At 50.1% G+C, this 13,706-nt stretch overlaps 1 protein-coding gene across 1 annotated transcript; it reads right to left on the bottom strand.

The window, feature by feature from the left end:
- Positions 1 to 209: 209 nt before the first annotated feature.
- Positions 210 to 1,304, bottom strand: LOC123409001 (putative cyclin-dependent kinase F-2). Its single transcript, XM_045102007.1, has one exon. It carries the CDS (start codon positions 1,302 to 1,304, stop codon positions 210 to 212), a length of 1,095 nt encoding a protein of 364 aa, XP_044957942.1.
- Positions 1,305 to 13,706: the final 12,402 nt, after the last annotated feature.

Genomic DNA, 13,706 nt, shown 5'->3' with positions numbered 1-13,706 from the left:
TCCTTACCGGGTGTCTTGAGGTACCCCACTATATAGGATCTCTCTATCGATCAAATCCGAAATTAGGTTGCAGCGAGGAGACACTCTTAAATACAACACTTCAGCAATGACAAATTTGTCCCCTTAAAAAAAAGTAATCATAAACTTGGGTTATTTTTAGGGGAATAAAATTGGGTATCTATCTTTTCTAAATGTAAAGCATGTATATCCTATTTCTCTGGTAGGACTCCAACCACGCACGACTTGAAGAAACCGGTAAAGCCGCGTCGGCAGTTATGGAACCAAGGCTTCTGGAGCGCCTCTGCTGCAGCAAGCCGCTTCTTCGGGTTGCTCTCCAACAGCCCGCTGAGCACCTCGAAGCCGGCTGCCGACAACTTGCGACTGGGAAACTTGTGTCGAAGGCGGCTGATGCCTCTGCCACCAGGCAGCTTCGATTTTTGGCCTGACGCTACCCCTGAGTATCCAGACCAGTCCTTGATCCCCTCTGTGCCGACGATGCCAAACACTTTAGCCATGATCTCCATGTCCGACTCACCATCGAACGTGGAGACGCCGGTGTCCGAGAGGAGGTCGGCCATTATGCATCCAAGCCCCCACGTGTCCACGCGATCGTCGTACTCGCAAGAGTGCAGGAGGAGCTCCGGTGCGCTGTACGGTGTCAGGATAGTCACCTCCGGCTGTCTTTTGCTCCGCCCTTTCATGGACATCCCGAAACCGCCGATCTTGTAGACTATGCGGTCCTCCTTGAGCTCGTCGCTAACATCGGCTTCGACGGGCCCCTTCTTGGGCTTCTGCTTCCTGTCCTCGGTGCCGTCGTCGAGGAGCACGTTCTCCGGCTTGATGTTGAGGTGCAGGACGCCCACGGCGTGCACGGCCGTCACCCCCTCCACGAGCTGCTTCATGATCCGGCGCACCTCGTCCTCGGAGAAGGGCCTACGACGACGGACCCGGCGCTGCATGTAGCCACGTAGGTTGAGGCGCCCGACGTAGTCCATCACGATGAAAGAATCGCTAGCCTCGCGTTGGCATGCGGCAACGCAGGTTGCGCGGCGCTGCACGATCGAGGGGATGCCGCGGCACGCGCCCAGGCACATGGCCTCCCGCATGACCTCCGGCAGGCCAGAAATAATGAAGCCGTCGTCGCCGCTCCCGCTGAGCCGCTTGACGGCGACGATCAGGTTGTCCTCGGTGTCCCACGCCTTGAACACTTCACCGTTGATGCCCTCACCCAGCTTCTCCAGCCGCTCGTACCGCGCCATGGTGAGAGGCCAGGCTGCCTCTTTCTTTCCAGCGGAAGCCGCCATGGCGTCCGGGCCAGTGCACGCAGGTTCGATCGCCAGGGAGGCAACTAACGAGTCAAGGCAGGGAGGTGGATCAATAACGAGTTGACGTATATATAACATATGCCATGGGCTGCGGGCGACATCTGAACTCGGAGTGGAAACCGATCTTCTCACGAATCCTCTGCTGGCCTCCTCATTCGCGCTCTCTCTCCTAAGCCTTCTGTCTTCTGTTCCGGTGTTGCAGTCTGCAGAGGCGATGGCATCGAGCAGCTCCGCCAACTTCTCCGTGCGCGGCCGCCGATGCAGCTTCGCCTCCACTCCCTCGCCTGCAGCGGTGGTGGTCCACGGTGCCGTCACCATCTTCCTCGGCAGGAGCAACGCGCCCGACGCTGCTCTGCTGTTGCCGTCAACCGCTGCTTCGCCTGTATCGTCCCAACTCAGACATCGCTGTAGCGGCCAATACGGCGAGGCGCCGTCGACGCACAGGCAGCGCGAGGACCAGAGGCCGCAGCGGCCAACACGGCGAGGCGCCGCGCCCGCACAAGCACCGCGTGGTCAGCGGCCACTACGGCGAGGCGTGGTCCGGCGGCCGTAGCCCTCGCGCTCGACCTTGCTCCTGTTCATGCCCGGGCTCCCGACCCGCATCACCAAGTTTCCCCCCTTCCCTCTTCCTTCCAATGAGTCCATAGCTGACGGCCGCCACCCTCTCTGAGCTCACGAACACCCAGATTTGACAGGGAACAGCAAATGGATGCCCTTTTCTTTTGCAGCTCTGCTATGATAAATCATGGCTAGGTAGTTCCCTTCACGCACAGCTTTGCTCACTTTCAGCATGACGAGGAAGAAGATGATTTGATTATTTTGGAAGGACTAATCCAGTGAGGATGCTTGACTAGAAAATAGAATGAATGTGGATCTGAAAAGTGAAGAAAAGAAGACCGCCTTGGTGTCTCTGTGCTCAGATTTTGTAGGGGAATCTCTGAACCAATAGATGAATTGCATCTTGGTAATTCAGAGCAGCAAAAAATTCAGAGGAGCAACACTCTGCTCTGAATAGAGATCAGGAGAAAATCACACCTGCAAGCCACCAATTCTGCAGATCATAACAGGAGCAGCAACAGGACAATCCATTTTGCAAGCCTCAATTGACAAATTCTGTTCCTGTAGAATAAAGATCAGGAGCACATCTGCTCCTTTAGAGAGAAAAACAAAGAAAGCATCAATAATTTGCATGTTCTGGCATTAATCCCAGCTTGTTTTTCCTTGATCTATTTTCAATGAACTCTATTGCTAATTTGCTATGTTCTGATATTAATCTCAGCTTGTCTTTTCTCACTAGTATGTTCATTGATCTCAGCTTGATCTATTCGTTATCTCTGAATTTCTAAATAGAGTCTACATACTGCAATTTTTTTTAAACTACTGAATTATGATGTCACTATGAGTTATCTTGGAATATCAAATCTCAGCTAGATAGAGTTAGATGCAGTATATTAGATGGAGCTAGATGTAGCACTGCCAAAATTCAAAATTGTTTCAGTGAATAGACATAAACGACTAGCAATTCATTTTGTAAAGGGAATCTCTGAACCAGTGGCATTTCTGGAACCAATAGAAGAAATGCATCTCTGTACCAATAGAAGAAATGCATCTCTGAACCATTGCGTTTTTAGGTTTGCTCCAGATCTTTATAATGTTGGCAGCAGTTCACAAGGCCAGTGTTCAAAATATCTTAGGACCTGTTTGAGTGTGCATTGCTGTTCTTATCTTTGGCAGCAGCAGCTCACAAGGCCAGTGTTAAAAATATTTTAGGTTTGCTGTTCTCATACTGTTCTGGGTGTGCAATCATGTTCTTAGCGTAACGCGAGTCGAGCGGTAGCGACGACGGACGCCGAGACGATCACGTGACACCACTGACCCCCTGTCTTAGCGTAACGCGAGTCGAGGCGGACGTCGTCGCTACTGCGACGACGGACGCTGAGACGAGCCCATGACACCACTGCCCCCTGTCTTACCGTTCCACGAGTCGCGACGCCGCGACGACGGATGCAGAGACGAGCCCGTGACACCACTACCCCCCTGTCTTAGCGTAAAGCGAGTCGAGGCGGACGTCGTCGCGGTAGCGAAGACGGACGCCGAGACGAGCCCATAACACCGCTGCCCCCTGTCTTAGCGTAATGCGAGTTGAGGCGAACGTCGTCGCGGTAGCGACGACGGACACCGAGATGAGCCCGTGACACCACTGCCCCCTGTCTTACCGTAACGCTAGTCGAGGCGCCGCGACGAAGGACGCCTAGACGAGCCCGGGACACCACTGCCCCCATCTTAGCGTAACGCGAGTCGAGGCGGACGTCGTCGCGGTAACGACGACGGACGCCGAGACGAGCCCGTGACACCACTGCCCCCCTGTCTTAGCGTAACGCGAGTCGAGGCGGATGTAGTCGCGGTAGCGACGGCGGACGCCGAGACGAGCCCGTGACACCGCCTCCCCCTGTCTTAGCGTAACGCGAGTCGAGGCGGACGTCGTCGCGGTAGCGACGACGGATGACGAGACGAGCCCATGACACCGCTGCCCCCCTTTCTTAGCGTTACGCGAGTCGAGGCGGACGTCGTCGCGGCAGCGACGACGGCCGCCGAGACGAGCCGTGACACCACTGCCTCCCTGTCTTAGCGTAACACGAGTCGAGGGGGACGTCGTCGCGGCAGCGACGACGGACGCCGAGACGAGTCCGTGTAACCACTGCCCCCGTCTTAGCGTAACGTGAGTCGAAGTGGACGTCGTCGTGGCGCCGAGACGAGCCCGTGACACCACTTTCCCCCTGTCTTAGCATAACGCGAGTCGAGGCGAACATCGTCGCGTCAGCGACGACGGACGCCGAGACGAGCCCGTGACACCACTGCCCCTGTCTTAGCATAACGCGAGCCAAGGCGGACGTCATCGCGGTAGCGACGACGGACGCCGAGATGAGCTCGTTACACCGCTGCCCCCCTGTCTTACCGTTACGTGAGTCGAGGCGGATGTCGTAGCGGTTGCGACGACGGACGCCGAGACGAGCTCGTGACACCGGTGCCCCCTTGTCTTAGCGTAACGCGAGTAGAGGCGGACGTCATCGCGGCAGCGACGACGGGCGCTGAGATGAGCCCGTTACACCGCTGCCCCCATGTCTTACCGTAATGTGAGTCGAGGCGGACGTCGTTGCGGTTGCGACAACGGAAGCCGAGACGAGCCCGTGACACCAGTGCCCCCTGTCTTAGCGTAGCGTGAGTCGAGGCGGACGTCATCGCGGTAGCGACGACGGACGCTGAGATGAGCCCGTGATACCGGTGCCCCTCTATCTTAGCGTAACGCGAGTCGAGGCCGACGTCGTTGCGGCAGCGACGACGGACACCGAGACGAGCACGTGACCCCAATGCTCCCCTGTCTTACCGTAACGCTAGTCGAGGCGCCGTGACGAAGGACGCCGAGATGAGTCCGTGACACCACTCCCCCTGTCTTACCGTAACGCTAGTCGAGGCGCCGCGACGACGGACGCCGAGACGAGCCCGTGACACCACTGCCCCCTGTCTTACCGTAACGCTAGTCGAGGCGCCGCGACGAAGGATGCTAAGACGAGCCCGTGACACCACTGCCCCCATCTCTTAGCATATCACGAGTCAAGGCGGACGTCGTCGCGGTAACGACGACGGACGCCGAGACGAGCCCGTGACACCCTACCCCCTGTCTTAGAGTAACGCGAGTCGAGGTGGATGTAATCGCGGCAGCAACGACGGACGCCGAGACGAGCCCGTGACACCGCCTCCCCCTTGTCTTAGCGTAACGCGAGTCGAGCCGGACGTCGTCGCGGTAGAGACGACGGATGTCGAGACGAGCCCGTGACACCATTGCCCCCGTCTTAGCATTACGCGAGTCGAGGCGGACGTCGTCGCGGCAGCGACGACGGACGCCGTGACGAGCCCTTGACAACACTGCCCCTATCTTAGAGTAACACGAGTCGAGGCGGACGTCGTCGCGGCAGTGACAACGACCGCCGAGACGAGCCGGGACACCACTGCCTTCCTGTCTTAGCGTAACGCGAGTCAAGGTGGACGTCGCCGCGGCAGCGACGAATGACGCCGAGACGAGTCTGTGACACCACTGCCCCCTTGTCTTAGCGTAACGCGAGTCGAAGCGGACGTCGTCGTGGTGCCGAGACGAGCACATAACACCACTGCCCCCTGTTTTAGCGTAACGCGAGCTGAGGCGGACGTCACCGCGGTAGCGACGACGGACGCCGAGACGAGCTCGTAACACCGATGCCCCCTGTCTTACTATTACATGAGTCGAGGCGGACGTCGTAGCGGTTGTGACGACGGACGCCGAAACGAACCCTTGACACCGTTGCCCCCTGTCTTCGTGTAACGCAAGTCGAGGCGGACCTCGTCGCGGTAGCGACGACGGACGCCGAGACGAACCCGTGACACCGCTGCCCCCTGTCTTCGCGTAACGCGAGTCGAGGCGGACGTAGTCGCGGTAGCGACGATGGACACCGAGACGAGCCCGTGACACCGGTGCCGCCCTGTCTTAGCGTAACACGAGTCGAGGCGGACGTTGTCGCGGTAGCGACGACGGATCCCGAGACGAGCCCGTGCCATTGGTGCCCCCTTGTCTTAGCGTAACGCGAGTCGAGGCAGACGTCCTCCCTGTCTTAGCAAAAGGCGAGTCGAGGTGGACGTCATCGCGGCAGCGACGACGAACGCCGAGATGAGTCTGTGACACCACTACCCCCTTTCTTAGCGTAATGCGAGTCAAAGCGGACGTCATAGCGGCGGACGTCCTCGTGGCGTCGAGACGAGCCCGTGCCACCACTTCCCCCCACGAGTCTAGGCGGACGTCGTAGCGTCAGCGACGACGGACGACGGGACGAGCCCGTGACACCACTGCACCCCTGTCTTAGCGTAACACGAGCCGACGCGGACGTCATCGCGGTAGCGCCGACGGACGCCGAGACGAGCTCGTTAAACCGCTGTCCCCCTATCTTACCTTTACGCGAGTCGAGGCGGACGTCGTAGCGGTTGCGACGACGGACGCCGAGACGAGCCCGTGACACCGCTGCCCCCTGTCTTCGTGTAACGCGAGTCGAGGCGGACGTCGTCGCGGTAGCGCCGACGGACGCCGAAACGAGCCCGTGACACCGGTGCCCCCCTATCTTAGCGTAACGCGAGTTGAGGCGGACGTCGTCGCGGTAGCGACGACGGACCCCGAGACGAGCCCGTGACATCAGTGCCCCCTTGTCTTAGCGTAACGCGAGTCGAGGCGGACATCATCGCGGTAGCGACGACGGGCGCCGAGATGAGCCCGTTACATCGCTGCCCCCTGTCTTACCGTAATGCGAGTCGAGGCGGACGTTGTCGCGGTTGCGACAACGGACGCCGAGACGAGTCCGTGACACTGGTGCCCCCCTGTCTTAGCTTAGCGCGAGTCGAGGCGGACGTCGTCACGGTAGCAATGACGGCCGCCGAGATGAGCCCGTGGCACCGGTGCCCCCTGTCTTAGCGTAACGCGAGTCGAGGCGGTCGTCGTTGCGGCAGCGACGACGGACGCCGAGACGAGCACGTGACCCCACTGCTCCCTGATGACCCACAAGTACAGGGGATCAATCGTAGTCCTTTCTATAAGTAAGAGTGTCTAACCCAACGAGGAGCAGAAGGCTCTGATAAACGGTTTTCAGCAAGGTAATAACTGCAAGCACTGAAAGTAGCGGTAACAAGTGATGGTGTAGTGAGGTGAAATGTAGCAAGCAAAAAGTAACAAGTAACAAGTAGTAGCAACGGTGCAGCAAGTGGCTCAATCCCTTTTGTAGCAAGGGTCAAGCCTGAACAAAGTCTTATAGGAGGAAAAACGCTCCCGAGGACACACGGGAATTTCTGTCATGCTAGTTTCATCATGTTCATGTGATTCGCGTTCGTTACTTTGATAGTTTGATATGTGGGTGGACCGGCGCTTGGGTACTGCCCTTACTTGGGCAAGCATCCCACTTATGATTAACCCCTCTCGCAAGCATCCGCAACTACGAAAGAAGAATTAAGACAACGTCTAACCATAGCATTAAACTAGTGGATCCAAATCAGCTCCTTACGAAGCAACTCATAGACTGGGGTTTAAGCTTCTGTCACTCCGGCAACACATCATCTACTTACTACTCCCCAATGCCTTCCTATAGTCCCAAATATGGTGAAGTGTTATATAGTTGACGTTCACATAACACCACTAGAGGAAAAGACAACATACAACATATCAAAGTACCGAACGAATATCAAATTCACATGACTATTATTAGCATGACTTATCCCATGTCCTCGGGAACAAAAGTAACTACTCACAAAGCATAACATAATCATGATGAGAGGTGTAATGAATAGCATCAAGGATCTGAACATAAACTCTTCCACCAAGTAATCCAACTAGCATCAACTACAAAGAGTAATCAACACTACTAGCAACCTTACAAGTGCCAATCGGAGTCGCGAGACGGAGGTTGGTTACAAGAGATGAACTAGGGATTGGAGAGGAGATGGTGTTGATGAAGATGTTGATGAAGATGCCTCCCCTCCGAAGGGAGGAGTGTTGGTGATGACGATGGCGACGATTTCCCCCTCCGGGAGGGAAGTTTCCCCGGCAGGATCGTCCTGCCGGAGCTCTAGACTGGATCTGCTCAAGTTCCGCCTCGTGGCGGCGAGGAAACCTTTAAAGAGCTCCCAATTGATTTTTTCTGGAACGAAACCCTTCATATAGCAAAAGAGGGGGGCCAGTGGACCGTCAGGGAGCCCACAAGCCCTGTAGCCGCCACCAGGGGGGTGGCGGCTACCACGCTTGTGGCGCCCTGGTAGCTCCCATCTGGTACTTCTTTCGCCCAGTATTTTTTTATATAATCTCAAAAAATTCCACGTAAATTTTCAGGGCATTTGGAGTTGTGCAGAATAGTGGACTAAGATTTGCTCCGTTTCCAGTCCAGAATTCCAGCTGCCTGAATTCTCCCTCTTCAATTAAACCTTGCAAAATAAGAGAGAAAAGGCATAAATATTGTACCACAAAGTAATATAACAACCCATAAAGCGATAAATATCAACATGAAAGCATGATGCAAAATGGACGTATCAACTCCCCAAGCTTAGACCTCGCTTGTCCTCAAGCGAAAACCAAGTTCCATAAACATGTCCACATGTTTAGGGACGAAGGTGTCGATAAAACATAATACGGACATGAGGGCATCACGATCACACATAGAACAGAAATACATCATAAGGATTCTTATGGGAAAGTAACAATTCCTTCACAAAGCAAAGTATGAAGCAAAAACCTTACCGAGAAGTAACCAACAACAGTCCAAAGTCATAGAAGCAATTGCTATTTATCATAACATCAGAAAGAGTCAAATAAGAGCTTGTAAGGCAAACCCACATACTCAATCATCTCTTTTGTTTTCCACAATTGTTACAGCTCACGTGGTACTCATGGTGTCAAAGTTTCAGCTGGCACAGAGGAAGATAGGGGCTTATAGTTTTGCCTCCCAACCATTTACCTCAAGGGTAAAGTCAACAATAATAAAGCATAAGTACTCAACTCCAAGTTGATATATGAATATAGATCTTTCCCAAGCATGTGACGGTAGCCAAGACAAAGGCAAAAATAGGGAATTGGTGAAGATCACCGTGACTCTTACAAGGGAAAAAAGTAAAGGTACAAGATAGGCCCTTCGCAGAGGGAAGCAGAGGTTGTCATGTGCTTTTGAGGTTTGAATGCGTGTCCTCTTAGTGCGGAGGAACGTCACTTTATATTGCCTCCTGTGATAAGGAACTTTATTATGCAGTCTGTCGCTTTTATGTCTTCCTCATCACAGGTTCGTACAAAGCTTATTTTCCACATACTAATAGATCATACATATTAGAGAGCAATTTTTATTGCTTGCACCGATGACAACTTACTTGAAGGATCTTATTCAATCCATAGGTAGGTATGGTGGACTCTCATGGCAAAACTGGGTTGAAGGTTTATGGATGCACAAGTAGTATCTCTACTTGGTGCGGGAGTTTTGGCTAATATGAGGTGGAAGCAATCGTCACTTGCTAAGGGATCTCTAATCATATAACATTGTTTGGAACCAAGCAAACACAATTCATTATGATGTCTTCCTTGTCCAACATCTACTCCTAAGCATGTAATAGTTTGGTGAGTGCTCAAAATTGTAAAAAGTGTCTAAGATGATATATTTATATGTGAACCACTCTTTCCTTATTACTTCTTATTAATTGCAACAATCACTGAGGTCTATGTTGATTTATTCTCAACAAGTTTCAATCATCATACATGTCATATGTGAAGCTATCACTTTCCATAAGATCAACTCATGATCTTTCATGCTATCGTTCTTCTCATACTTTTCATCATGGCACAAAGCAAAGCCCTTGACTAAGATACTCTTTATTATATAGCTCGAATACATCGGGGGAGACACAAAGAAAAAGACTCAAACTGAACATTAAAGACTTATTCCACTAAGAGAAGAAATAAAAACTGAAAAGGAAAGAACTAAAACAAAGGTAAAAGCAAAAGATATAAAGGTGATACGATACCAGGGCAACTCCCCCAAGCTTGGAAAAATCCAAGGGGATTGCCTATACCAATGCTTAGTTGTCTTCCTTTGGTGGTGAAGGTGGTGGAGTTGTTGCCTTTGATTCCAAGAGAGCTATCAATCTTTGATTTATACCTTTGAGATCTGCGACATGGTTTTCCAGCAAAACAACTTCACGAGAAAGGGAAATATTGCGAGCACGAGTTGTTTCGCAAAACCTCAAGAGTTCAATCAAGGATGGAGACAACACGTGAAGGAAGGGCTGGAGAAAATCTACTCCTTCAATGTCTTCAATGTTGAACATAGGTTGAACTTCCCCCCTAGCTTGGGTTTTCTCCTTAGCTTTGTCCCTGGCTTCTGTGACTTCTACTCTTTTCAGATCAGCATCTACTTCTTCATGAACTTGGGGAAGATCATTCTTGCGGAAAACCATGAATGAAGTGTGAACCGCCATTAGTCATCAAATATCTAGGGACTCCAAATCTTGGGAAAATGACTTCTTTAAGCATCTTAATAGAGATGTGGTGATCAACATTTGTAGTGGGGATAGCTTCTACCCACTTAGTGACGTAATCCACATCAACTAAGATGTGAGTGTACCCATTGGAACTTGGGAAGGGTCCCATATAATCAAAACCCCAGACATCAAATGGTTCAATGACAAGTGAATAGTTCATAGGCATTTCCTGACGCTTACTGATGTTCCCTATTCTTTGGCATTCGTCACAAGACAAGACAAACTTACGGGCATCCTTGAAGAGAGTGGGCCAATAGAAACCTGATTGCAATACCTTATGAGCAGTTCTATCTCCAGCGTGGTGTCCTCCGTAGGCTTCAGAATGACACTTCTACAAGATCTGTCCCTGTTCATGTTCAGGCACACAACGTCTAATAACACCATCTACTCCTTCCTTATAAAGGTGAGGATCATCCCAAAAGTAGTGTCTCAAATCAAAGAAAATTTCTTCTTTTGCTGATAGGTGAAACTGGGTGGTATGTATTTGGCTACGATATAATTTGCGTAATAAGCATACCACGGTGCACTATGTGAACTGCGGATGACATTAATTTGCTCATCAGGGAAGCTGTCATCAATAGGTCGTGGGTCATCAAGGACATTCTCTAGCCTAGACAAGTTATCTGCTACGGGGTTATCAGCACCCTTTCGGTCAACAACGTGCAAATCAAATTCCTGTGGCAAGAGAACCCATCTGATCAGCCTAGGCTTAGCGTCCTTCTTCTCCATAAGGTACTTAATAGCAGCATGATCAGAGTGAATAGTGATTTTGGAGTCAACTATATAAGATCTGAATTTTTCACATGCAAACACGACTGCTAAGAACTCCTTTTCCGTAGTGGCATAGTTTCTTTGGGCACTGTCTAGAGTTTTACTAGCATAGTGAATAACATTCAACTTCTTGTCAACTCTTTGTCCTAGAACAGCACCAATAGCATAATCACTAGTGTCGCACATGATTTCAAAGGGAAAGTTCCAGTCAGGTTGTTGAACAATAGGTGCGGTTATCAAAGCCTTCTTAAGTATTTCAAAAGCTTCCTCACAATCATCATCAAAAACAAAAGGAACATCCTTCTGCAAGAGGTTGGTAAGAGGCCTAGAAATCTTGGAGAAGTCTTTAATGAACCTTCTACAGAAACCAGCATGACCTAGGAAACTTCGTATACCTCTGATATCTATGGGGCAAGGCATTTTCTCAATTGCATCAACCTTAGACTTATCAACTTCAATGCCTCTTTCAGAAATTTTGTTTCCTAAGACGATGCCTTCATTAACCATAAAGTGGCACTTCTCCCAATTCAAGACGAGGTTGGTATCTTTGCATCTCTGTAAGACTCGATCAAGGTTGATGAGGCAATCATCAAAGGAAGACCCGTAAATGGAGAAGTCATCCATGAAAACCACGACAATCTTTTCACAAAAGTCAGAGAATATAGACATCATGCATCTTTGAAAGGTGGTAGGTGCATTGCATAACCAAAAGGCATACGTCTATAAGCAAAGGTACCGAAGGGGCAGGTGAAAGTGGTTTTCTCCTGATTAGATTGTGCAACACGTATTTGCGAGAAACCTGAATAACCGTCTAGAAAGAAAAAGTGTGTGTGTTTGGATAGCCTTTCTAGCATTTGGTCGATAAACGGCAAAGGATAATGATCTTTCCTGGTTGCCTTGTTTAGTTTCTGGAAGTCTATCACCATCCTATAGCCAGTAATAATCCTTCGTGGGATTAGTTCATCCTTATCATTAGGAATGACAGTGATACCTCCCTTCTTAGGTACGCAATGTATTGGACTTAGCCAATCACTATGAGCAATAGGATAAATGATTCCTGCTTCTAGAAGCTTTAATATTTCTTTTCTAACGACCTCTTTCATCTTAGGATTTAATCTCCTTTGATGGTCAGCAACTGGTTTAGAATCAGGATCGGTTTTAATATTGTGCTGACATAGAGTGGGACTAATACCCTTAAGATCATCAAGAGTATATCCAATAGCAACACGGTGCTTCCTCAGAGTTTTTAGTAACTTCTTCTCTTTGTGCTCTGAGAGGAGAGCACTAATAATAACAGGATATATGTCCTTCACATCAACATAGGCATACTTAAGAGTATCAGGCAACTGTTTAAGCTCGAACATAGGATCACCCTTTGGTGGGGGAGGATCCCCAAGCAGTTCAACAGGCAGATTATTCTTGAGAATAGGATATTGTTCTAAGACAATTTTATCTATCTCATCTCTTTCCTCCATATGCATATCATTTTCATGCTCAATAAAATATTGCTCTAAAGGATCCGTAGGAGGTACGGCAATAGAGGCAAGAGTGATGATTTCATCCCTACGAGACGACTCTTTTTCATGGGGTTGTCTTCGAAACTTGGAGAAGTTAAATTCATGAGACACACCCTCGAAACTAACTGTGACAGTCTGCTTAATGCAATCAATGTGAGCATTGACAGTGTTGAGAAAGGGTCTACCAAATATGATGGGACAAAAGCTATCTTGTGCAGTACCAAGGACGAGGAAATCAGTAGGATACTTCGTCTTACCACACAGGACTTCTACGTCTCTCACAATTCCCAGAGGGCAGATAGTGTCTCTATTAGCTAACGTAATAGTTACATCAATTGGTTCTAACTCAGCAGGTGCAATCTCATCTTTGATTTCATCATATAGGGAATGGGGTATTGCACTAACACTAGCACCCATATCACCTAAACCATGGTAATAGTGATCTCCTATCTTGACAGAAATAACGGGCAGGCCAACTACAGGTCCGTATTTGTATTTCGCGTGAGGTTTAGCAATTCTAGCGGAGTCCTCGCAGAATTTGATAACATGCCCATCTATGTCTTCGGCTAAGAGATCTTTGATAATAGCAACACTAGGTTCAACTCTAATCTCCTCAGGGGGTGCAAGTGGTCTAATGCGACCCCTACGTATCACAGGTGGAGCTTTAGAATAATCCTTTATCCTAGCAGGGTATGGTGGTTTCTCAGCGTAGGCACAAGGAACAACAGGATCACTAAAAGAAATGACTTTCTCCTCAACTAGATTGGTTTTGACTATGTTGCTTTCTACAGGAGGATGATACTTAAACCACTTCTTTTTTGGGAAGATCAACATGAGCAGCAAAAGATTCACATAGAGAAGCTACTATCTCAGAGTCAAGTCCATAGCTAGAAGTGTTTGTCTCAACAAAAGATTTAAAGCAATCAAACTGGAAATTCATACCTGACTCCTTACCTTCCTCCATCTCCCAATCTTCAGAGTTACGTTTGATTCTTTCCAATAAATTCCA

The sequence above is a fragment of the Hordeum vulgare genome, chromosome 7H (assembly GCF_904849725.1).
Source record: "Hordeum vulgare subsp. vulgare chromosome 7H, MorexV3_pseudomolecules_assembly, whole genome shotgun sequence".
In the NCBI taxonomy this organism is placed as follows: Eukaryota; Viridiplantae; Streptophyta; class Magnoliopsida; order Poales; family Poaceae; genus Hordeum; species Hordeum vulgare.
Note: the sequence above shows the minus strand (reverse complement) of the source record. Positions and strands in the feature narration are given on the sequence as shown.